We start from the raw sequence: 27,393 nt of genomic DNA, 5'->3' as shown, positions 1-27,393 counted from the left end.
AACTCATCAACCCGCTCCTGGAGAATCACCCTCCACCCACTTCCCATCCATGTACTTATCCAAGTTTCTCTTAAATTTAGCAATGAAACCCAGATCCACAACTTCTGCTGGTGGCTCGGTCCACATACGCACCACCCTCTGAGTGAAGAAGTTGCCCCTAAAAATTTCACCCTTCACCCTTAACCCATGATCTCTAGTTCTCCTTTCACCCAACCTCAGCAGAAAAAGCCTGCTTGTATTTACTCTATCTACAACCCTCATAATCCTGTATTTAGTAAAGGCACAAAAATTTATTTTTTTGGTGAAATTGGATATACATTAAAAAGAACCACGATTTTTTTGAAGAATTGTATTGGATCTTATAGCTACTTGTCTAATTACCCAAGACAAAGGAAAGGGATAGACTTAGGCAGACAGGGTCAGTTAGCAGGTGGACACATACTTAGATAGGTTTAGTAAATCTATTACTTCAGTGGGAACTACGAAGGCCAACTGTAGATTGCTGGCATACAGACCCAATCAAAATCAGAGCAACAACACTTCTTCATGATGCTGAGATACATCCTAGGATGTGTTGGGATACAACTTCAGTGATGCAACCTAGGGTCATCGGGGGTTTAGGGTCTTTCACCATCAGAAACCATCGCCCATGCGACTCAGCCATGGTTGATCAGACCCTGGCATGTGTTCCAGCAGCACTGATCCACGGGTAACACTTCTTGATCCATGGCCATCTGGAGGCTCACTCAGCAGCTCTGTAATGGTCCTGACACTCTTTTCTTTGCAACCTCCATAGTACTAGGGAGAGAGTAGGTTCTGCACAGCCAGCAGCTAGCAAAAACTCTACACTCCACCTCTCGATAGAGTGGACGTGGAGCAGATACTTCCTATTGTGGGGGAGTCTATGACCAGAAGACATAGCCTCAGAGTAGAGGGGCATACTTTTAGAACAGAGATGAGGAGGAATTTCTTTAACAATATGAATCTGTGGAATTCATCGCTGCAGGCAGCTTTGGAGGCCAAGATATTTGGGTGCATTTAAGGCAGAGGTTGATAGATTCTTGATTACTCGGGGCATGAAGGGATACAGAGAGAAGGCAGGAGACTGGGGTTGAGAGGAAAAATGGATCAGCCATGATGAAATGGCAGAGCTGATTCGATGGGCCGAATGGCCTAATTCAGCTCCTGTATCTAATGGTCTGATGGTCTATAGGCCCGCACTGTCCCCTCCACCCCATCATAGCTTGTTCTTGAAGCCAAATGGCCCCATTCAAAAGCAGGTAATAAATCAACTCCTTTAGTCCCTCTTCTTCCCAGCCTCCCTTGATTGATGCCTAGAAACTAGCATTGAAGTGATTAAGCTTTCCATCATTAATACCATTCAGATCTACTTTGACCAGAAGTTCAGATGTGTTGGAAGCACCTAGGATGTTGGCAGTAATGTGCAGATGCAGAAACGATGCAGGAGCAAATAAAGAAATCTGAGACCCTTATTTGCCTCATGGCTGTCTCTTCTTTCCTGGTCAGTGCCTCTTACACTTACCAATTGGATTAAATCCTGGAGAAAATCTGAGCACTCCCATTATGTAACGATTTCAACAAATAATCTGGAACAGCGAGTTAACATTCGGAGTGTTTTTAATGAACTGCAGAGGTACGTACCCGTGGGCCGTCTGATCCTGGTGTACCTGCTGGGCCGGACCGGCCAGTTAATCCCTATTAACAAACAAATGCTTCAGTCAATCTTTGCCAGTAAAGTAAACACTAATTTTTTTTTTTAAAAAGTAGTTCCTGTACTCTCTATTATTCATCTGATATAAAGCATAAGACTATAGAAGTACAAAACACAGTAATACAGTGCATTATACCTTCCTTCTTCAAACACTGACACCACCTTTTATCACAAACTGAGTTCCTGAGGATATGGTCCCTTTGTATTGTTCCACCTCCAACCTTCACAGGTGTACAGTGAGTGGTCAATAAACTTATTTAAAATATTCTAGTGCTCTCTATGTTGTGTACAATGCATTTCAAGCTGTTTCATGAACTCAGCTTTGCAATGGATTGTAATATGTTAGGGGATGTGTGGATGTAAGAGTTCAGCAATAACTTAGACTGTGGCTGTTGAGCGTACTGAACTATTGTACCCATCTATGCCGTACAGAAGTTCTTAACTTGAAATAACTTCATGCAAAGATTACTAAGTACTTCTATTTTGTCAGTGGTCCTGTGTTACAGGTTCACCAGCTTTTGCATAATTAGGACCAAATGAAGAAGAGATAGAAAATACTCACTGGTCGTCCTGCCAACCCTGGTTCACCTGCGTCTCCTTTCATTCCAGGACGTCCCTGTTACAGATAGAAAATCACATCAGTAAGAAAAACAAAATCGCCCTGAATTGGTCCTTACAGTCACTGTGTTCCCACTAGTAAACACTATAGGAAGGGGTTTGATAGAATTAACAAGGATGAGATTCACCCAATCAAATCTGTCCCTTCATTCAGTTTGACCATGGCTGGTCTCTATCTACAATCCACTTATTTGACTTGCCTTTAAACCTCTTACTAAGATTACAATTCTCATCATGAAAGTTTAGCACAACACTGCTCAAGCAACTCAGCACATCTCAGGAATCAGCCTCCCCTCAATGGACTCTGCCTACACTTGTCACTGCCTCAGTGAAGCAGCCAGCATGATCAAAGACCCCACCCACCTAGGACGCTCTCTCTTCTCCCGTCTCCCATCAGGCAGAAGATACAAAAACCCGAAAGCACTTACCACCAGGCTCAAGGGCAGATTCAATCCCACTGTTATCATTCTCTTAAGCAGACCTCTTCTACAATAAGATGTACTCTTTGGTTCACAATCTACTTCATTATAATCTTGCACCTTATTGTCTACCTGCACTGCACTTTCTCTGTAACACGTCATTCTGTATTGTTTTTGTTTAACCTTGTTCTGCCTCGAAGGACTGTGTAATGATCTGATCTGTATGAACACTATGCAAGACAAACTTTTCACTCTATCTCAGTACATATGACAATAATAAACCAATTCTAATACCAATACCAATCCCAATCCCAAATGTTTCAGTATTGTCACTGGGTTTTGGAGATAAGAGCTCTGAATTGCCTTATTGTTTCCAGAATTGCTTCTAAAATTGCTTCCAAATGCCTTATGCAAATTTTAATATTCTGTATCCTGCCTTGGGATTTTATCATCAGAAAAAAATAATTCAATTTAATAAAGGCTACATAATAAGTTTTGTTTAGTTGCTAATCATGCAGTCAGTCAATATATTATCTACTATCATTCTGTCATATCATTTTGAAACATCTGGCAATGGTTTACAAACTTAAAGGCACTTTCCAAATGCGAGTTTGCTGCTTCTATTTACATAATGATTTAAACTATGATCATACTTACAGTATGAGTGCTGCTTCCCCCCGCCATCAGATTTCTGAACGGACAATGAACCCATGAACGCTACCTCGGTATTTGTCTCCCTCCCTTTTTGCACAGCTTAAGTATTTTACTTTTCTTTTTTTTGATATAAGCTTCTTAATGTAATTTTTTTATTATTCTATATTGCAATGTACTGCTGCTACAAAGCAACAAATTTCATGACATCGAGTATGCCAGTGATATTAAACCTGATTCTGCCTTGCTTTACAAGAGACATTGAAAAGTACAGCTTTTGTTGTAAAATGCTATGTCAACATTTTAACCTACTCTAAGATCTTCCCTCCTACATAACCCTCTGTTTTTCTATCATCCATGTGCCTAAGAGTCTCTTCAATGTCCCTAATGTACCTGCCTCGAACACCAGCTCAGCAGCAGGTGCCACCACTTTCTGTGTGAAGAACTTAATGATTGAAGAAATTCCTCCTCATGTTCCCCTTAAATATTTCACCTTTCACGCTTAACCTCTGGCTTCTAGTTCTAGTCTCACCCATTCGTAGTGGAAAAAGCCTGCTTGCATTTACCCGAGCTATGCCCACGTAATTTTGTATACAATCTCCCCTCATTCTCCTATGCTCCAGAGAATAACGTCCTAACCTAATCAACTTTTCCCAAAAAATCAAGTCCTCAAGATCCAACAACATCCTTGTAAATTTTCTCTCTACAGTTTCAGTCTTATTGATTCACTATCTTTCCCGGAGCTAGGTGACCAGAACTGCACACAGTACTCCAAATTTGGCCTTACCAATATCTACAACATTAACACCCCAACTCCTGTACTCAATATTTCGAATTGTAGAGGAGACTAAAATAATCCGTTCTATAAAGTTGAAAGTTCAAAGTAAATTTATTATGAAAAGTACTTCCTGTATATGTCACCATTTACTTCCCTGAGATTTGTTTTCAGGCGGTCACTCAAAGATTCAAAGTACATTTCTTATCAAATGCATGCAGTGTACAACCCTGAGATTCCCCTGCCCGCAGACAGCCATCAAACAAAGTACTACCATGGAGCCCGTCCAAAGAAAACATCAAACACCCAATGAGCAAAGTATAGATCAAGTTGCACATTTATAGTAAATACAAAGAAACACAATAGAATCAATGAAAAACTGCACATAGCAAAGACAGACAAGCAACCAATGTGCAAAAGGCAAACTGTACAAATAAAAATACAAACAAAATAATAACATAAATAACCGATATGTAAATATTGAGGATGTGTTGTAGAGTCCTTTAAAGTGAGTCCATACTGAAGGTTGTGGGAAGAGTACTTTAAAATAAATGGTGGAGGCCATAATGTTTTGACCTTACTTGTTATGATTTCTCAGATAAAAAGCTTCTCTGCTTGTGAATGCACTATTCCCTTTATTCTATTCTTGCCTGTTCAAATGGCCTCATATGGTAACATCCCAAAGTTGGTATAAAGACAAATCTGTTCCAGATTGTTAGAAATGATTCTGTTTAAAGAGAAGGAGGGTTGATAATGCTGGGGTAAAGATAAGTATTACGACCTTTAAAAATAATGTTGTATATCAAATTTCTTAAGATTGATTTCAGGACTGCTTGCATCATCGTCTGGTATGGAGGGAGGGGCCACTGCACAGGTCAGGAAAAGATGCAGAAAGCTGTACACTCAGTCAGCTCCATCACTGCATGAGCCTCCCCAGCATCCAGGACATCTTCAAAAGGCAATGTCTCAAAAAGGCAACATCCATCATTAAGGAACCCCACTGGCCGGAAGATGCCCTTTTCTCATTGCTACCATCAAGGAAGAGGTGCAGAAGCCTGAAGGTACACACTCAATACTTTAGGAACAGCTTCTTCTGAGTGGACAATGAACCCATCTACACTACCTCACTATTTTTCCTCTGTTTTAGCAGCACTTATTTAACTTAATTTTTACACACACATATTTATTTGTATTTATTTATTTATTACTGTAACTTATAGTGCTCATTATTATGCATTGCAATGTATTTCTGCTGCAAAACAGATTTCATGACATATACCAGTGAAATTGAACCTGATTCTAGTTAACGTGTATGGTCACTTTATGCAAGCCAGTCAATCTCTACCTAACTTTATTATTGCTACACTTGTGAGAAGTTAGCAATCAGAATAAGCCGCTCTGATCTTTGAGATTAGCTTGTTGGCTTGGCTCACTTGTGTCTTTCATTGCCAACAGATCTTGTCTCACTAAAGCCTCAAAGCCCATGGAGCAGAGCCATGGATGAAGTAGCAGATTGTTGAAAGATTAACTGAAGCTCTGGGATAAATTAGACAAGACTCAGCCAAGCTCTACCTTACAAAGTTGCTAAAAAGCCGAAGGCAGCAGAACATTTTTCTTCTGCAGGGGATGGAGCGAAGACTTGACATACTGTAAAATCCACCCTGAAGTCAATCTTTCTTTTAAAATTTATTTGCAACTCACTACATTCAAGGTACATAGGGAAAGGTTGACTAGGTTAAGAGTGACACAAGAAATTCTGTAGATGCTGGAAATCCAGAGGAACACACACAGAATGCTGAAGGAACGCAGCAGGCCAGGCAGCATCTATGGAAAAGAGTGAACAGTTGACATTTTGGGTTGAGACCCTTCATCAGGACTGGAAAGAAAGGATGAGGAGGAAGGTGGGGGGAGGGGTGGAAGAAGAACAAGGTGGCAGGTAATAGGTGAAACTGGAAGGGGTGAAGTAGAGGTGGGAGGTTGATTGGTGAAAGAGATAAAGGGCTGGAGAAGGGGGAATCTGATAGGCGAGGGTAGAAGACCATGGAAGAAAGGGACAGGGAGGAGCACCAGAGGGAGATGAGGGTAGGACTGTATTCCCTGGAGGTATACAGAATGAAGGGAGATTTGACAGATTTGACTGGCTGCATTGCAGCCTGGTATGGAAACACCAATGCCCTTGAATGGAAAACTCTACAAATTTCTGGATATGGTCCAATCCATTGCGGGTAAATCCCTCCCCACCACTGAGCACATCTACATGAAGCATTGTTGCAGGAAAGCAGATCATCAGAAATCCCCACCACCCAGGACATGCTCTCTTCTCGCTGCTGCCATCAGGAAGAAGGTACAGGAACCTCAGAACTCAGAGCACCAGGTCCAGAAATAGTTATTACTCCTATACCATCAAGCTCTTAAACCAAAGGGGATATAGTCACTCAACTTCACTTGCCCCATCATTGAAAGTTTTCCAGAAACAATGGATTCACTTTCAAGGACTCTTCATCTCACATCCTCAATATTTATCACTTATCTATCTATTTATTTATGTATTTATTATTTATTTATTTTTGTATTTGCACAATTTGTTGTCTTTTGTACAGTGGTTGAACACCCAGGTTGGTGCGGTCTTTCATTGATTCTATTATGGTTATTATTCCATTGTGGATTTATTGCGTAAGCCCACATGACAATGACTTTCAGGGTTGTATCTGGTGACATATATGTAATTTGACAATAAATTTGCTTTGAACTTTGAGCTATCTTAGTTTGGCTGGTGGCATCATGCCAGTTTCTGGTTGGGGAAATCCCCTTTTAAGTCAGGTGGACTTCAGAGGAATCAAACTTCTTTGGCAACTCCAGTGCAAGTACAGAGCATCTTCTCCTCGGCCATCAGATTTCCAAACGGTCCATGTACACCACTGCACTATTTTGCTCTCTTTTTGCACAACCTTATACATACATACATACATACACACACACACACACATATACATACACATACACACACACACACACATACATATACACACACACACATATACACACACACACATATACACACACACATATACACACACATACACACACAGACATACACAGGCCGACCTTCACTAATCTGACTACCCGTAATCCAGTTCCTTCGATAATCCGGCACTGATTATGCTTAATGTGATCGTTCTGTAATTCGGTATTTTTACTAATCCGGCACTCCTCAGGTCCCAATAGTGCCAAATTAGTGAGGTCGACCTGTATATGTGTGTGTGTGTGTGTGTATATAGATGTATATATGTATGAATATATAGATGTGTATATGTATGTGTGTGTGTGTATTTATACATACATATAGATAGATATACAAACATTTGTATATTTTTTCTAACATGTGATTGGAATATGTGCATCTTCACGTGTAATTGGAATATGTGTATGTGTGTGTGTGTATATATATATATATATATATATATATATATATATATAGACACACATACACACACACACACACACACACACACACATAATTGTAGGTAGGATTTCTACAGAATAGGGCTTTTCTCTTTGGAGCAGAGGAGGATGAAAGATATCTTGATAGAGTTTGCAGGACAATAAGAGAATAAGATCCATGGATTGAGTCGACAGCCAGAGACTTTTATCCAGGGTGGAAATGGCTAACAGAAGGGGGGTCATAATCTTAAGGAGAGTGGAGGAAAGCACAGGGGGATGTCAGCAGCAAGTTCATTATACAGAGTGGTGGGTGTGTCAAACACCTTGTCAGGGCGGTGTTAGAGGCAAATATATTAGCGGCATTTCGGCACATGGTTGATAGAAAAATGGAGGACTATGTAGCGGGGAATGGTTAGATTGACGTTAGAGTTCATTAAAAGTTCTCAAAGCATTGTGGATTGAAGGGTCTATTCTGTGCTGTACTGTATTCTTTGTAGCTTACAGTAACACAATACATTTCACATAATATTCAAGTTCGAAACTGTTTAATGTCATTTCCAGTACACCAGTGTAAAGGAGAATGAAATAACTGTTACTCTGGATCCAAAGCAGAACAGAAAAAAACATAATAAGGTAAAGAACAGAATAATAAAAAGACAGAATAAATATAAATACATAAGGTAGCTTCTATATGTAGACTAATTGTATGTCCACAAACTGATGGCAGGCACAGGAGTGTGTATATAAGGTGAGGGACAGGAAATGATAAAGTAGTGATGGTTGGGCTGTGGAGGGGTGGGTTAGTGAATGGGGGTGTTAATCAGCCTCATTGCTTGGGGGAAGTAACTAGTTTTGAATCGGGTAGCCCTGGTGTAGATACTACTCAGCTGCTTCTCTGATGGGAATGGAACAAGCTGTCCATGGGCAGGGTGGGTGGGATCCTTTATGATGTTACTGGCTTTTTTCTGGCACTGTTCTGTATATACTGTACATCTTTGATGGTAGATAGGCTAGTTCTGATTCTGAATGCCCCTGTGTATGGTTGTAATTCTTCACCCATTAGTCACCATGTAAATGAACTAATCCAAAATTGAAATTGTGGTCTTCACAAGTCACATGATAAATCCACAACTTTCATTGCAAATTTACATTTTATCAACATTTTATCACAGAAAAATGTGCAGTCACACATTTGAATTTCTGGACAATATTTCAATTTGAACATTTGCGACATCAACAAAGATTGTAATATCTTTCCAAGGCTGGTGAGTTTTGAAAGCAAACTCTATTACAAGTAATGGCATTGATACAATAATGCAGATTTAATCAGTTCACAACATTATAAGCTGCCAAAAATCTCTAAATGAGGTAGGAATAGGAAAGAAGACTTACTGGTTCTCCTGGGAGTGACAGTCCATTAGGACCCTGAGGACCTGGCAGCCCTTGTGGACCTGGAGGGCCTGGCTCACCACGAGGACCTAATGGACCCTGTGGAAAGATAGTCCAGAATTTTATTATTTTTGAATTCTGAATGGCAAATAAAAATAAATCTGTTGTTGTTATTGCAGCCATCTGTATCCATTACATAATTGCATAAATTGATCCAAAGCAAACAGGCATAAATTTCACCCAGCTATCCATCAGGCGCATAGAAATTCTAATGGCTCAGGAGGAAAGTATGTCAATCAATGCAGAACAGAACCAGCTAACCAGAATCAATCCATGATCTGTGTTGAGTTCACTGATTGGCTTATATTGTTGGAAAATGCATAAAGAAACTCAGGAGCACCAATTTTCTGGGGGTACACGTCACAGATGATTTCACCTGGTCCCTCAATGCCACTTCTTTAGTCAAGAGAGCCCAGCAGCATCTCCCTCCACTTCCTGAGTAGATTGAGGCAAGAAAGGCCTCCCAACCAATCTTTACAGGAGCACCATAGAGCTAGAGCTGCATCACCGCTCGGCATGGGAATTCAAGACATCTAAGCGCAAGACCCTACTAAGGATTGCAGGGACTGCAGGGTCTCTCTTCCACCCTTCCGAGATATTTATCAGTAGTGCAGCATACACAGGGTCCTTAGCATCATCAAGTATCCCTTCCCATCCATCCAACAATCTCTTTGACCCCCTACCGCCAGGTAAGAGGTACCGTAGCATTAGAACAAAACTATTAAGATGGGAGATAGTTTCTTTCCCAGTCTGTGAGACTACTGAACTCCCTGCCACGTCAAGTATGAAGCACCAGAATACTGTGTACATTTTGACTTGCGTCACAAATGCAGCTGATGCTATTTGTCAATCTTCTACAATATCACTTTTTGTTAGTTTATTCATGGTAATATAATTTTAAATGTTGTGTGCAATGTTTATATGTACTGTGTTGTTCACCATGGCCCAGAAGAATGTTATCTCATTCAGTGGTATTCATGTGGACAGCTGAGTGACAATAAACTTGAACTTGTTCTACTACAAGCAAACGGTTGTTTTGTTTTCATGACTTAATTAGGGAATAAATATCAGCCTAGCCACCAAAGGGAATAGCTGGCTTTCCTTTGGACAGCATTGTGAAATCTCTTACATCTCACTGAGAGAGATTCAGATTTATTTATTACACATAAGACCATAAGATATTGAAGCAGAGTCAGGCCATTCGGCCCATCGAGTCTACTCCGCCATTTCATCATGGCTCACACATTTCCCTCTCAACCTCATTCTCCTGCCTTTTCCCCATAACATTTCATGCCCTCTGCTTTTTATCTACCTTTGCTTTAAATATACCCAATGTCTTGCCCTCCACAGCTGCCTGTGGCAACGAATTCCACAGATTCGCCACCTTCCGACCAAGGAAATTCCTCCTCATCTCTGTTTTAAATGGACGCCTCTCTATTTTGCGGCTGTGCCCTCTGGTCCAAGACTCTTTGACCCAAGGAAACATCCTCTGACTAGCCTTTCAACATTCAAGAGGTTTCAATGAGATCCCCCCTCAGTACATTGAAACTTACAGTGAAATGTGTCTGTGTGAACAACCAAGGATGTGCTCGGGGCAGCCGGAAAGTGTCAGCACGCAATCCAGTGCCAACGTAGCACACCAAAATGCTCGGCAGAACAACGCAGAGCACAACAACAGCAAAACAAGACCCGTTCCTCCCTCCCACCACCTAAATATGCACACACATACGCAGAGCTTCAAATCCCAGGACAGCTGTATTCGGCCTCCAGCCTCCAGTGAAGACAGCAGCCTTAGATTGGCCTAATGCCTCAACCAATGATCTAATTAGTGGCACTTCCAGCAGCGTGGTATTAATTTGTTCTTCTGTTCTCCCGATGATGTGAAGAGAAACCGATGATGAACTTCCACTTTCTCCCAGGGCAGAAATGGTTAACACAAGGGGCATAATTTTAGGGTGATTGGAGGAAAGTGTCAGGTGGATATCAGAGTTAAGTTCTTTTTACACAGAGTGGTGGGTGTGCGGAACACCCTACAGGGGGTGCTGGTAGAGGTAGAGACATTTAAGTAACTCTTAGACTGGCATATGCATGATATAAAATGGAGGGCTATGTAGGAGGGCAGGGTTATATTGCTCGTGAAGTAGGCTATAATGTTGGCACAACATCCTGGGCCAAAGGGCCGGTACTGTTCTACACTCAGGAGCCACTTTATTAGGTATATCCGTACACCTGCTCGTTAATGCAAATATTTAATCAGCCAATCATGTGGCAGCATCTCAATGAATAAAAGCACGCAGGCATGGTCAAGAGGTTCAGTTATTGTTCAGACAAAACATCAGAATGGGGAAGAAATGTGATCTAAGTGACTTTGATCATGGATGGAATGATTGTTGGTGCCAGATGGGGTGGTCTGAGTATTTAAGGAACTGCTGATCTCCTGGGCTTTGCACACACAACAGTCTCTAGAGTTTAGAGAGAATGGTGTCAGAAACGAAAATCATCCTGTAAGCAGCAGTTCTGTGGGTAAAAATGCCCTGTTAACCAGAGAGGTCAGGAAAATGGCCAGAGTGGTTCAAGCTGACAGGAAGACAACCGTAACTCAGATAACCACGTATTATAGCAGTGGTGTGCCGAAAAGCATCTCTGAACACACGGCATGTTAAGCCTTGAAGTGGATGGGCTACAACAGCAGAAGTCCATGAACATATGTCCAATGGCCCCTTTATTAGGTTTAGGAGTATTCTAATAAAGTGGCTACTGAGTGTAATTTGTGATTTGATCTTCACTGCCTTCTGTGGTAGAGAATTCAAAGGGTTCACCATATTCTGGGTGAAGGCATTTCTCCTGATCTTAGTTCTAGGTTCAATGACTGGGGAAGATAGGCGCCTTAACTGCAGATTACACTCCATGGATCATGTAAAAAAATATGTTGCTTAGTAACTTATCCCTGATTGCTGGTGCTAATCATGGAACTATATAATTCCTTGGCATCACAAGTAGATAGGGTCATGAAGAGAGCTTCTGGAACACTGGCCTTCATAAATCAATGTACTGAGTACAGAAGTTGGGATGTTATGCTGAAGTTGTATAAGACATTGCGAGGCCTAATTTGCAGTACTATGTCCAGTTCTGGTCGGCTAGCTACAGGAAAAATATCAATCAGGTTGAAAGAGTATTGAGAAAATTTACAAGGATGTTGCCAGGACTTGAGGATATGAGTAATAGGAAACTGTTAGGAACTTATTCCTTGGAGCATAGGAGAATGAGGGGAGGTTTGACAGAGGTATACAAAAATATGAGGGGTATAAATAGGGAAAATGCATGCTTTTCCCACTGAAGTTGGATGAGTCTAGAACCAGGATTTAAGAGTGAAAGGTGAAATGTTTGAGGGAAACGTGAGAACTTCACTCAGAGGATGATGGAAGTGCGGAATGAACTGCCAGCAGAAGTGGTGGATGCAGGTTTGATTTTTAACATTTGAGACAAATTTGGATAAGTATATGGATGGAGGGGGTATGGAGGGCTATGGGGTTGGGGTGAGTCAGTGGGACTAGGTAGAAGAGGAGTTCAGTATGAATTTGATGCCCTATGACAATGACTCTATGGAGTCAATTTTGGACAACACTGAGGCAGGCCCTTCAGCCCATCATGTCAATCTGACCATCACACCTATCTTTTCCAATCCTACTTTCCATCTTTAATTCCACATCCCTCTATGCCCTGATCATGCAAGTACCTGTCTAGATGCCTCTTAAATGTGGTTACTGTTCCTACCTCCACCATGTCTGAAACTTTACACCATTGAATTATGGAGGAAGACTAGAAACCACATCTGCCTCTGTATAACATTAATAGACCTACTGGTTCAGTTCAAGCCCAAGCTTATTGTTGTCTAATTGTTCATATATACAACCAAATGAAACCATGGTGTACCCACACAACATACACCACACACAGTACATAAAACAAAATATTATACCACAAATAGATTAATAAAATATAATTCAAAATGCATGGAGTAAAGTGAACTCATCGGTACAGTGAACAGCTCGCTGTCCTAGTGATGAGTCGTCAGTGGTGACAGGATATTCATTAGACTCACAGCCTGAGGGAGGAAGCTGTCACCGAGTCTGGTAGTCCTTGTCCTGATGCTCGGCTTCTTCCTTCCTGACAGTAGTGGGTCAATGAGATTGCGGGATAGGTGGTAGAGATCCTCAAAAACGTTTTAGGCTCTTCCTACTAAAATTTGAATCTTGGCTGGGTTGGGATTTGTATTTTTGGTATTCACTCTGCAGGATTTGGCCTTTGCTGACAAGGCTGGTAGTCGCTGGTCATATCTATTTGCAGTTGAGAAGGTGGTGGTATGTCTCCCACAACTGAATAGCGTACTCAGCTATATTCAGGAGGCAGGTCGAAGTTAATCATGGCAGTGGATCTGGAGTCACATATAGGACAGATAACATAAGATCCAAAGACACAGGGAGTTAGGTTTAGTCAGTTGTGGGCATGCTTAGTCGGTGCCAAAACACGGCAACACTTGCATATCCTCAGTGGACTCAAAAAGCACACTCTACTGTATATTTCGATGTTTCGATGTACATATGGTCATAGAGTACCACAGCACAGAAACAGGCCCTTCAGTTTGGTCTGTGCCACACTGTTACTCTGCCTCGTCCCATTGACCCACACTTACACCACGGCCCTCCACACCTCTCCCACACATGCATCTATCCAACTTCTCCTAAATGTTGAAATCGAACCGGCATCCAATACTTTTGCTCATTCCACACTCTCACCACCCTCTGGGTGAAGAAGCTCCCCCTCATGTTCCCCTTTAGCATTTTTCCTTTTACCCTTAACCTATCACCTCTAGATCCAGTCTCACCCAACCTCAGTGAAAAATAAACTGTTTGCATTTACCCGATCAATGCCCCTCGTTATTTTATATACCTTCCCCTCATTACCGGGTCAAGACACTGGAATTCCCTCCCTCACCAAATGTAATCTGTACTCTTTCAATCTGATCGATATCTTTCTTGCAGATTTTACCACTATTTTCTACTAGTGTAATTTCTTTTTCATAACTTATCCTATGATTAGTACCATCTACCTTGGATAAATTTCTAGGCAATGTACATAGTTTCTATCCGGTCCAGCAGACAGGGATCTGGATTGGAATCTGCAGTTGGGGCTCCCATCTTCCCCACAATGACTGCAGTGGCCGAAGAAAGCAGATCACCACTACCTTAACAATGGGAACTAGGAATGAGCAATTAAACACTGGCTCAGGCTGTAAAGCCCTCATCCTTTAAAGGAATAATAAGACCATTTGACCGAATGATTGTGTTCTGCCATCCCACCATGGCTGATTTGTTATCCCTCTCACCCCATTTTCCAGCTTTCTCCCCATAACATTTGAACTGCTGACTAATTATGAACCTATCATTCTCTTCTTTAAATATACTCAAAGACATGTCCTTCACAGCTGCCCATGGGAATGAATTCCACAGATTCATCACCCTCTTGCTAAAGAACTTCCTCCTCTTATCCTTTTACTTGGTGGCTGTGTCGCCTGGTCCTTGACTTCCTCAGTATTGCAAACCTCCTCTCCACATCCACTCTATCTGGGCATTTCATATTTGACACGTTTCATTGAGATCCTCCATCATTTTTCTAAACTCCAGCAAATACAGGCCCAGAGCTATCAAACGCTCCTCATATTTTAATCATCTATTAAAAAATGAGAATCTGTGACGTTATGTGGTCATGGTTACTCAAATTAGTGGCTCTTTCCCCAAAATCCAGATTATTGGCTGAAGTTAAATTCATAGCTATCGTAAAGGGATTGGGATTTGCATCTAGATTATTAAATCAAATTCTTAGATTATCAGTGATATCAATCAACCACAGTTACATGGATCTAGGTGGTAAAGTAATGGTCTGTTGATGCCCAGGGTCAAGATACCAGATGCCGGAATCTGATGTTTTTAATCCCAGGTTGTTTCAGAAGTCAGGAGAGAGGCACAAAACTTGTTGCTTTATAAATGTTTTATTAAGGGCTAATAGAACAAAAAGAATTGGATTAGGGGAATAAGGGGATCATCTTTTCTTATACCCCATAGATAAGAGACATTCTGTTCAAATTTTCAGATAAGAGTTAACCAATTAGTTAGCCCCTATTCAAATTTTGCAGCACCAGAGAAGCTCCCAGAATCACACAAAGAACTGTAACCACGAGAGGACACACTGAGCAATTGTGTGTGTGTGTGTGTGTGTGTATATATATATATATACTGTGACCACTAAGGAACATACTAAACAGTTATATGTATATTGGTAGTTATATAAAATACATGCAGGAATAAATTGTTAATCTGCAAAGAAAATAACAATGACGCATTCTAATACAACACAGAAGACTCTTGAGTGCCCTGGAACTAAAGTCAGGCATCATTTGATATCTGAAGCAGAGAGTTGAAAAGAAAGATAGAAGTTTTTTTTTAATACCTACAGGTAATCCATTTAAGCCTCTTTCTCCTCTTGGTCCTTTGCTACCAAGTTGACCCTGTCAATGAGAGAAAACATAACAAAATAATTCATCTTTTATTTTTCTGTCTCTTACCCCTGTTCGTAAAGATTCCCAGTAAAAGGAACACTTGAAATAGTAAGTTTGATATGTTAGATGAAAGTCTATTTCTTTACACAGCAGGACAATTAATAACTGCAGACATACTGTATATCTAAAACTGCTGTATCAATATATTCATTTTATTTAACTATAGAATTATTATGGTTAATACTCTCCCCATTTAAATTTAAGTTAAGTTCAATGCTATATCTTTTTTTCTCTGAAAATTCTTACAAGATATTTCTCGTGATAATTCTGCTGGAAATCTCTCCGCACTGTCTCTTTGCCCCTTTCTTTTTCTTTCTTTCTTTCTCTCTCCCTCCCTCCCCTCTTCCCCCCCCCACCCCCTCTCTTTGTCTTCCCATGTATCGTCAGGATTACGTGAGATTTTCTGATATGTAAGGAGGACAGGAAATGAACAAATATTTTCTTACAGATGGTCCGGGCGGTCCTGGAGGCCCAATGCTATCTTGAGAACACGTGCAGGCATGAGGAAGGGGCGGGCACTTTGCCTCATCTCGCTGTAAAATAAAATAGACACCATTCAAATATGGTATTAAGCATTGCAAAACAATAAGTTTCACAAAAATAATCAAGTTGATGGTGACCATTTGGTGGTGAAACTTTGAAAATAATTTGGAGTGCAGTATGACTGAAAATAAATAAAGCATTGATGTTCAGGTACGTTCAGATACATTCCTGAGCATTTTCTGATCGTTCTTAATCAGTAGTTTCATTTGCACATGCACTTGTTGACAAAATAAATGATGATAAACCTCTAATTTAACCATGGCCTAATCACGGGACAATCGACGATGATAAATTAACCTACCAACTGGTACGTCTTTGGACCTTGGGGCGAAATACCTTGTGGTCACGGGGAGAACATACAGGATCTTTACAGACAACTCCTTACAGATACATTAAGGACATATGAGATTGACATTCATGTGTCAATCTCATATGTCTCTAATGCATCTGTTTCTATCACCATCCCGGTAGCGCATGGTGCCAGCACCAGAAGAAAATCTTACAGCAACAAAGTGCAGAAGCAGGCCATTCAGCCCATCTAGTCTGTGCTAAACTTTTATTCTGCTTAGTCCTATTGACCCAAACTTGGCCCATAGCCCCTCATAACCCTCCCATTCATGTATCTATCAAGACTTCTCTTCAATGTTGTAATTGAACCCACATCCTTCAATTCTGCTGGCAGCTCTTCCTGCACTTGCACCACCTTCTGAGTTCCCTTAAATATTTCACCTTTCACCCTTAACCTGTGACCTCTAGTTCTAGCTAACAGACCTATAATACCATAAAATGGACTAAATCCACCAGCAAGATTAACATCCAAGGTCAAAATACTTTCTGATGTAGACCATCATCTCTGAGGAACGGACCACATATCTGAATGCCTGACACCAAACTCACAAAACACGCAGCCCACTCAAAGTCCCACTGAAAAACTACTATATCATCACAGGAATTCCTGGCCCAGGACTGCTCACACTGATGTAGAAGTATGCAGGAATTTCTTCACATTGATTTGCATTCTCTTACTGTTTTCCCTTGTACGACCTCAATGCACTGTTGTAATGAATTGACCTGTATGCACTGTAGACGAGACAAATTTTTCACTGAACCTTGGTACAAAGATCAAGTTTAAAAGTCATTCACTTATACACATGAATATAGCTAAACGAAACAGCATTCCTCCAGGGCCAAGGGACCATAAGGCCATAAGACATTGGAAGCAGGATTAGGCCATTCAGTCCATCAAGTCTGCTCCACCATTACATCATGGCTGATTTATTACCCCTGTCAATCCCATTCTCCACGTAATCTTTGCCACCCTGACTAATCAAGAACCTATAAATCTCTGCTTTAAATATACCTAATGACTTGGCCTTCACAGCCATCTGTGGCAATGAATTCCACAGATTCACCACCCTCTGGCTAAAGAAACTCCCCCTCATCTCTGTTCTAAATGGATGTCCCTCCATTCTGGGGTTGTGCCCTCTGATCCTAGATTCACCCACTACAGGAAATATTCTCTCCACATCCGCTCTATCTAGTCCTTTCAATATTCGCTAAGTTTCAGTAAGATATTCCCAATTCTTCTAAACCCCAGTGAGTACAGTGAAAATAATAAGCCAACAGCAGTTTAAGAAGGTACGGGGCATGGGGATCATGAGTGAATCAAACAGCCACTTGAAGAAGCATGCACAATGCTGGACGACACATCAGTTAGCTTCACCCCCGCTCTGCCTGTGGCTAAGCCTGTGGATCCTCCATAATGCTTTAATCACTTACAAAATCACAGAACCAAGTCATCCTTAACCACAAGGAAAAGAATGAGGTCAGCACTATCACAGAATCAATGACAATTATGCCATTGTCAGCTAATTCCTCTTCTAGCTTCTATTCAAGATGGCGCCAAGACGGTGGTCTCCATCAACATTGTGCTTCACAATTAGTACACAGGGAAGCTTCCTTAAGGGTGTTATAGCTGAGATAGGGGGTGGCCGTGAGGATAAGCTCTCTCTACCTATTAAACGCTCCCAGTGGCATGTAACTTAAATAGCCTCTGACAACCAAGTCCAGCTCCTGGCCTTCGCAAGTGGCTTAGCTACTAAGCCTGGTTGGAACAGTTTCTACTGACAAGAGAAGGGGCAAAGGCAGGTTACTGGCACCTTAAAACCAGTTGCTTCAGGCAGATGGGTCTAATCAGCTGTGGTTGGCAGCTCACCTAGGAAATGGAAAACTCTGATCTCAAATCTCTGCTGGCTTGTGGCCAGACACTCTCATGGGGAAAACTTTGGGAATAACACGGGAGGAAAAGCCCAGAGCTGGAGTCCCTAAGGCAGTCCTATGTTGAGTTCAATTCTGACTGGCAACTCCTGTAACACTGCTACTGCCAGAATGTGCTGGCCTCTGCTGTTCCTTTGGATTCATCAGCTGTGTGGAGAGGGGGAGCCTGCTACACGGGCAACAGCTGGCTCTCCATATCGTACTGCCCTCGCTTGAGGGATGGTTTCAGGGACAGAGAGGGGAATTAGGTATCAGGTTAGGGTTTAGGGACAGGGATGTGGGCGAGTTAGAGATCAGATTAGGATAATGTTGGTCTGTAGAAAACAGAAGTGGCAGCAAGCAACCATGCTTGTATGTTAGCAGCTACTTACCATAGATGGGATGTCACAGCATTTGTCTCTCATGGCCCAACCCAGACTGCAGATGATGTCAAAACTTTGGATTTCAATCTAGAATTTAGAGAGATAAAAATTATTTTTAATGACATCAAACACAGTTGTTATAGCTCTATAAAATGTATTTATTTATACAAAGTAGATACAGTGCAGAATAACCCTTTCCAGGCCAAGGAGCTGTGCTGCCCAGCAACCCACCTATTTAAACCTAGCCTAATCACAGGTCAATTTACAATTCTTGTAGGTGAATTTACTTACTAAACCATAGGTTCTTGGACTGCGTGGAAGGAAACTCGATCTCCTGGAGAAAACCCACGCAGTCATGGGGAGAACGCACAGACTCCTTACAGATGATGAAAATGAACTCCAAACTCTTGACACTGTGAGCTGTAATAACATCCAGCTAATCTCTACACTGTGTTGTAGAGCCAAAACACTGTGTTGGCGCGTGGCCAAGTGGTTAAGGCGTTCGTCTAGTGATCTGAAGGTTGCTAGTTCGAGCCTTGGCTGAGGCAGCGTGTTGTGTCACTTAACCACACGTTGCTCTGCGACGACACCGGTGCCAAGCTGAATGGGTCCTAATGCTCTTCCCTTGCACAACATCAGTGGTGTGGAAAGGGGAGACTTGCAGCATGGGCAACTGGCGGTCTTCCAGACAACCTTGCCCAGGCCTGCGCCATGGAAACCTTCCAAGGCACAAATCCATGGTCTCATGAGACTAACAGATGTCCATATAAAAAACCTCTACACTGCTGTGGTGCCCCAAATTGCAGCTTTGCTTAGTCCACCTTTGGAGTATTGTGTGCAGCTCTGATCACAACGTTATAAAACGTTGAATGTGGACGTTGGTGGGGAGTTCAGGAAAGGAACATTTTCTGCTGTGAAATAAAAGGACGTCATGGTAACATAACGGCTAGCGTAACGCTGCACAGCGCTGACGATTAGGGTTCAATTGCCGTCGCTCTCTGTGAGGAGTTTGTACGTTTTCCCCATTGGTTTTTTCCGGGTGCTCGGCTTTGTCCCATATTGAAAAGACATACGCTTTGGTAAGGTGAGGACAGGTGTACAAGTTGATATGTGCCATAGATCAAGTTCCCCAGGGCAGAAATGGCTAAGACGAACGGCAGAGTTTGAAGGTGATTGCCATGGGTGGTGGCAGACGCAGACACATTAGCAGCATTTAAGAGACTCTTGAATAGGCACATGGATAATAGAAAATTGCAGGGCTAGGTGGGAAGGGTTAGATTCCCCTTAGAGTAGGTTTAAAGGTTGGCACTACATTGTGGGCTGAAGGGCCTGTGTTGTACTGTTCTATGTTTTATGTCAGCACTGGAAGCACAGTGACCCAGCGTCTCAGACTGTGTTAGTGATTGATGCAAATGACGATTTCATTATATGTTTCGGTGTGACAAATGAAGATAATCTAATCTAAAAAAATTTCTACACATATAATATGACCACCTATTACCACTAATGCATAGAGGCACATTGTAAGTCTGCTCCATCACCTCTTGGTTTTATCTGTGGATATTGAGTAAGCTAACAGCGAAGAGATAAGGCAAGAAAGCTTTGACAGAAAGGGTAGAGAGTTGTAGAGTTGTGTTGCATCCTGATACCTATACGAAGAATGAGGCAGAAAACTTGTTGCTTAAGATGAAGTGATACAGAGCAGCAAATGAAGAAGAAAAAGGAGCCAAGAGAACAAAGAAAAAGAAAGAAAAAGCTATCCTGGTCGTCTCATACGCAAACTTGAGATAACAAAAATTCCTCTGATAACAACCAACCTATAAGAGGAGTCAGATTCAAGTGGTATGACTTGGGGGGATCTTATTGAAACATATAAAATTCTAAAGGGATTGGACAGGCTAGATGCAGGAAGATTGTTCCCGATGTTGGGGAAGTCCAGAACGAGGGGTCACAGTTTGAGGATAAAGGGGAAGCCTTTTAGGACCAAGATTAGGAAAAACTTCTTCACACAGAGAGTGGTGAATCTGTGGAATTATCTGCCACAGGAAACAGTTGAGGCCAGTTCATTGGCTATAGTTAAGAGGAAGTTAGATATGGCCCTTGTGGCTAAAGGAATCAGGGGGTATGGAGAGAAGGCAGGTACAGGGTTCTGAGTTGGATGATCAGCCATGATCATACTGAATGGCGGTGCAGGCTCGAAGGGCCTACTCCTGCACCTATTTTCTATGTTTCTATGAATACTGGAAACTAAGAAGCTTCTAGTAAAATAAATACAGAAGCAACTATACCTTAATTGTTCACCGGCATCTTGGTGATGAAATAAAAGTACAAGCAAGAGAATGAAGGTTAAACTATAGGGAAAATAACAATTCCAAACCCCAATCCAGCTTTTATTTTTATTCTAGATGTCCCAATTTTCTGAAAGTAACATCTCAAATTCTTGGTCAACACACACAAACTGCTGGAGGAACCCAGCAGGTCAGGCAGCATCTATGGAGGGGAATAAACAGTCGACATATTGTGCGGAGAACCTTCATCAGAAATGAAAAGGAAGGTGCCAGAGTAAGAAGCTGGTGAAGGGGATGGAGACAAGATTGGGGGCGGGGGGGGGTTGGGGTCAAGCAGAAAGAAGTAAGAAATTGGGAAACGATAATTGGAAAAGGTAAAGGGCTGGAAAAGAAGGAATCTGATTGGAGAGGAGAGTGGAACATGGGAGAAAGGGGAGAGGAGGGGCAACAGGGAGTGGTGACAGGCAGGTGAGTTAAGAACCAGGTTGGGGAATAGAAGAGAGAAAGGGGGAAAACTACAGGACGGTAAAACTGATATTCATGCCATCAGGTTGGAGGCTACCTTGAAGGAATATGAGCTGTTGCTCCTCCACCCTGAGGGTGGCCTCATCGTGGGAGAAGAGATGGTTATGGACTGACATTTTGCAACTGGTATGGGGATAGGAATTAAAATAGTTGGCCGCCAGGAATTCTAGGCTAATACAGTGTGAGCCACAGGGAGAAATGAGAGTGATGAAGAAGACATGAGTGATCATGGTCCTTGACCATGATTGTTCTTGGCAAATTTTTCTAAAAATGTTTTGCCATTATCTTCTCCTGGGCAGTGTCTGCACAAAACGGGTGACCCCAGCCATTACCAATGCTCTTCAAAGATTCACACGCAAATTGCTGGAGGAACCCAGCAGGTCAAGCAGCATCTATGGAAATGACAAAACAGTTTTGGGCCGATACTTTCTTCAGGACTGAGAAGGAAGGGGGACGATGCACAGTAAAAAGATGGGGAGAGGGGAAAGGGACTAGCTGGAAGGTGATTGGTGAAGCCAGTTGAGTGGGAAAGGCCAAGGGCTGAGAACAGAGAATCTGATAGGAGAGGAGAGCTAACAATAGGAGAATTGGAAAGAGGAGGGGGCCAGGGTGAAGTAATAGGCAGGTGCGAAGAAGTGAAATGTCAGAGTGGGGAATAGAGGAAGGGGCAGGGATTGTTCACTGGAAGGAGAAATTGATCAGGTTGGAGGGTACCCAGACAGAAGATAAGTTGTTGCTCCTCCACCCTGGGGCTGGCCTCATCTTGGCACAAGAGGAGGCCATGGATTGACATGTCGGAACATCTTCAGAGATTGTCTGACTTCTGTCAGTGGTCGCATATCCTGGTCTCGTGATATGCACCAGCTGCTCATCCGACCATCCACCACCTACTCCCATGGCTTCCTGTGACCCTGACTTGGGGGCTAAGCAGGCAAGTGGGGGGAAGGAGCACCTTACACATCCTTCAGTAGAGGTGCACTGCATCTTCATCCTACCACCCAGTGCTTTTAACACTGAAATTTACATTACATTACAGCAGCAGCACAAACTAAAGACAGGAGGTTTGGAATAATCAGTCAATGTGTCAGGTCGAGACCCTTCACCAGGATTCGGCCCAAAGGTTTGCCTGTTTATTTCCCTGTCTGAACTGCTGGGACACTCCAGTATTTTGTTGTGTATTTTTCTGAATTTCTAGCTTGGTGTGATTGTGACTTACAGCAGCAGACTTGCCCTTTGGACCTCTGGCTTTAGCCATTTTCCCGAGGTTTTCATATCCACTGATTGATATATTGCCAGGAGGATTTGCCAGTTTCTCTTCGATCTCTTGACAGTCCACAACCAATTTAACGCTGTTTTGATTTACCAGAATATGAACCTGTGCAGGAGATATTAAAGAATAAAGTTAGTGGGGTACATCATCCACATTGTTAATTGGAAAATTTTCTTGCAGTTACAAGATGACAGATTAATTGAAGTCTAAGTTCCTTTCATCCCATGGGCTTTTAATTTTCAGCAGCTAATCATTCTTTGCCCTGAGCTCTGCAATTACAATATCATATTTCGCTTTTGTAGCCACAGATTTTCTTTTGCTCCACCACTGGTAAATTTATTTTATTTTTAAAATTTTATTCAGAGATTCAGAGCGGCAACAGCCCTTTTGGCCTGACAATCCCACACAGCCCAATTGCAGCCATGTGACCAATACACCTTCTAACCTATAAGACATCAGGGACTGGAGCACAACTGGGCCATTCAGGCCATCGAGTCGGCTCCACTGTTTGATCATGGCTGATCCATTTCCCTCTCAACCTCATTTCCCAGCCTTATCTCCATAAACTTTCATGCCCTGACTCATCAAGAACCTATTAACCTCTACCTTCGATACAGTCAATAACCTGGCAACGAATTCCACCTATTTACCACCCTCTGGCTAACAAAACTCTTCCTCATCTCCATTCTAAATGAACATCCCTCTATTCAGAGGCTGTGCCCTTTGATGCTAGACTCCTCCACTATAGGAGACATCCTCTGCACATTTGCTCTATAGAGGCCTTTCAACGTTTGATAGGTTTCAATGAGGTCCCCCCATTCTTCTAAATTCCAATGAGTACAGGCCCAGAGCCATCAATCATTCATATGATAACCCTACCAATCTCAGAATAATTTTCCTGAACCTCCATTGAACCCCCTCCAATATCAACACATCCTTAGTTAGATAAAGTACCCAAAACCGCTCACAATACTCCAAGTGAGGCCCCACCAGTGACTTTAAAAACTTAAGCATTACATCCTTGCTTTTCTATTCCAGTCCTCTAGAAATGAATGCTAACTTTGCATTTGCCTTCATCACCACAGACTCAATTTGCCAATTAACCTTTAGGGAATCCTGCACAAGAACTCCCAGTCCTTTTGCACCTTGGAGTTTTGAATTTTCTCCCCATTCAGAAAATAGTTAATGCTTTTATTCCTTCTTCCAAAGTGCATGACCATACACTTCCTGACGCTGTATTCCATCTGCCACTTCTGTGCCCAGTCTCCTAATCTGTCTAACTCCTTCTGTAGCCTCCTTGCTTCCTCAACACTACCTGCCCCTCCACCTATTTTCATATTGTCTTCAAACCTGGCCACAAAGCCATCAATTCCATCATTTAAATCATTGACGTACATTGTAATAAGAAACGATTCCAACACCGACCCCTGTGGAATGCCACCTGTCACCAGCAGCAAACCAGAAGGGCTCCTTTTATTCCCACTCTTTGCTTCATGCCAATCAGCCAATGCTCTATCCATGCTAGTATATTTCTTGTAATACCACAGGCTGTTATCTAACTAAACAGCCTCATGTGCAGCACCTTGTCAAAGGGCTTTTGAATTATCTATTGCCTATCCTGCTTATTATTTCCTTAAAGCCCAAAGAACTTCAGACTATGGGAGGTAACCAGAGCACCTGGAGGAAACCCACACAGTCACGGGGAGAATGTACAAACTCCTTACGGACAATGGCGGGAATTGAACCTGGGTTGTTGGTGTTGTAACAGTGTTACAGTGTTATACGAACAAGCTGCCCCAAATCTGCTTTTACTTCTAGTTTCTGAATGTGTTTAAGATCATTATTCTTAACCCAACAGTCACTGAACAACTTTTTTTAGACCATAAGACCACAGGAGGAGAATTAGGCCATTTGGCCCATCGAGTCTGCTCTGCCATGTCATCATGGCTGATCCATTTCCCTCTCAGCCCTAATCTCCTGCCTTCTCCCTGTATCCTTTCATGTTTGTGCTGTGACCAATCAAGAATCTGTCAATCTCTGCCTTAAATATCTGTAAAGACTTGGCCTCCACAGCTGCCTGTGGCAACAAATTCCACAGATTCACCACTCTCCTCATCTCTGTTCTAAAAGGATGCCCCTCTATTCTGAGGCTGAGTCCTCTGGTCTTAGACTCACCCACCAGAGGAAACTTTCTCTCCAAATCCGCTCTATCAAGTCCTCTCAGCATATGATCGGTTCCAATTAGGCCATCCCTCATTCTTCTGAATTCCAGTGAATACAGGCCCAGAGCCATCAAACGTTCTTCATATGTCAAGCTATTCAATCCTGGAATCATTTTCCTGAGCCTTTACATCCTTTCTAAGATAAGGGGCCCAAAACTGCACACAGTACTTCAAGTGAGCTTCACCAGTGTTTTACAAAGTCTCAAGGTTACATCCTTGCTTTTATCATCTAGTCCCTTTGAAATGAATCCTAACATTACATTTGCCTTCCTCCCCACAGACTTTTTGTTACTTGCTTTTTCAAGTTTATCTCCCTTTGCCCTTGGTTCATGAAAGTTCTCATAGCCAAGGGGTGTGAGATAACTTCACACTACCCATTAAATGTTCCCAATGGCATGTGTGTCAAATAGCCTTTGACAGCCAAGTCCATTTCCTGGCTTTCAAATGTGGCTTAGCTACTAAGCCCAGCGGAACCATTTCTACTGACAGGAGAAGGGGCAATGGTGGGTTACTGACACCTTAAATCCAGTTGCTTCAGGCAGATGGGCATCATCAGCCGTGGTCCACAGCTCAGCTGGGAGAAGAAAACCTCTGATCTCAGAACTCCACTGCCTTGTGAATATACCAACTCGTTGAGAAGGCTTTGGGAGTAAATCCAGGGGACAAGTCCCGAAGGCAGTGGTATGTTGAGTTCAAAGCTGACTGGCACAGCAAGTGACATTATTGGTGCCAAACTGTATCGGTCTCTGCCGTTCCTTTTGATTCATCAGCTGTGTGCAGACGAGGAGGTTACTGCGTGGGCAACAGCTTGCTCTCCATATCATACTGCCCGGGCTTGTGTACTAGTTTATGCATAAACTGTATAGAGAGAGCTAGGGTGCAATATCCATGGTCGACCCTGACCAGTGGAATATCTCTCTCTCTCTCTCTCCCCCTTAAGACCATAAGACATAGGAGCAGAATTAGGCAATTTGGCCATGAGGCCCATCAAATCTGCTCCACCATTCAATCATCGCTGATCCCTTTTTCCCCTCCTCAGCCCCAGTCTCTGGGCTTCTGCCTATAACCTTTGATGCCATGTCCAGTGAAGAACCTATCAATCTCTGTCTTAAATACTCTCAACAACCTGGCCTCCACTCGCTGCCTGTGGTAACAAATTCCACAGATTCTCCACCCTCCGGCTAAAGAAACTTCTCCACATCTCTGTTTTAGATGGATGACTTTCTATCCCCCTCATCCTTCTAAATTCCAGCAAGTTCAGACCCAGAGACATAACCAATGATAATCCCTTCATTCCCAGAATCATCCTTGAGGACTTCTTCTGAATCCTCTCCAATGCAAGCACATCCTTTCTTAGATCAGCAGCCCAAATCTGTTCATGATACTCAAGGTGAGGCTTCACCAGTGCCTTATAAAGCTTTCACATCACAGCCCTGCTCTTATATTTTAGACCTCTTGAAATGAATGCTACATGAACACTGCAGTTGCCTTCCTCACCACCGACTCAACCTGCAAGTTAACCTTTAGGGTGTTCTGTACAAGAACTCCCAAGTCCCTTTGCATCTCAGATTTTTGGATTTTCTCCCCATTTAGAAAATCGTCTGCACATTTATTTTTATTACCAAAGTGTATGACCATGCATTTTGCAACATTGTATTTGATTTGGCACTTTCTTGCCCATTCATCTAATCTAAGTCTGGCTGCGGCCTATCTGTTTCCTCAATACTGTACTCTCTGCCCCTCCACCAATCTTTGTATCATCTGCAAACATGGCAGCAAAGCCATCTATTCCATCACCTAAATCAGTAATATACAGCATAAAAAGAAGTGGTCCCAGCACTAACCCCCGAAGAACACCACTAGTCACTGGCAGCCAACCAGAAAGGGGTTCTTTTATTCCCACTCGTTGTCTTCTACCAAGCAGCCAATGCTCTCACCATGTTTAGTAACTTCCCTGTAAACCCTGGTCCCTTATATTGGTAAGCAGCCTCATTTGTGGCACCTTGTCAAATGCCTTCTGAAAGTCCAAATATACAACATCCATTACATCCTCTTTATCTATCCCACTTGTAATCTCCTCAAAGGATTCCAACAAGCTCATCAGGCAAGATAATTCTTTAAGGAAAACATGCTGATGTCCTATATTTTCCTGTGTCACCAAGTACTCCATATCCTCATCTTTAACAATTGACTCCAACATCTTCC

General features: G+C 42.3%; 1 protein-coding gene across 3 annotated transcripts in view; it reads right to left on the bottom strand.

Moving 5' to 3' along the window:
* Positions 1-27,393, bottom strand: part of col12a1a (collagen, type XII, alpha 1a) — a 393,755-nt gene that overhangs the window by 53,872 nt on the left and 312,490 nt on the right. For all 3 annotated transcript variants that reach the window (XM_072264772.1, XM_072264773.1, XM_072264774.1), the window contains 7 exons: positions 22,913-23,071; positions 18,893-18,970; positions 16,148-16,234; positions 15,597-15,650; positions 9,029-9,124; positions 2,295-2,348; positions 1,663-1,716 (listed from right to left, as the gene is read on the bottom strand). In XM_072264772.1, coding sequence (XP_072120873.1) covers positions 1,663-1,716; positions 2,295-2,348; positions 9,029-9,124; positions 15,597-15,650; positions 16,148-16,234; positions 18,893-18,970; positions 22,913-23,071 — 582 coding nt within the window. The remainder of the gene's footprint in view (positions 1-1,662; positions 1,717-2,294; positions 2,349-9,028; positions 9,125-15,596; positions 15,651-16,147; positions 16,235-18,892; positions 18,971-22,912; positions 23,072-27,393) is intronic.

Source organism: Mobula birostris, chromosome 8 (genome assembly GCF_030028105.1).
Source record: "Mobula birostris isolate sMobBir1 chromosome 8, sMobBir1.hap1, whole genome shotgun sequence".
Taxonomy (NCBI): Eukaryota; Metazoa; Chordata; class Chondrichthyes; order Myliobatiformes; family Myliobatidae; genus Mobula; species Mobula birostris.
The sequence above is the reverse complement of the archived record's forward strand: the minus strand, read 5'-3'. Positions and strand labels throughout refer to the sequence as shown.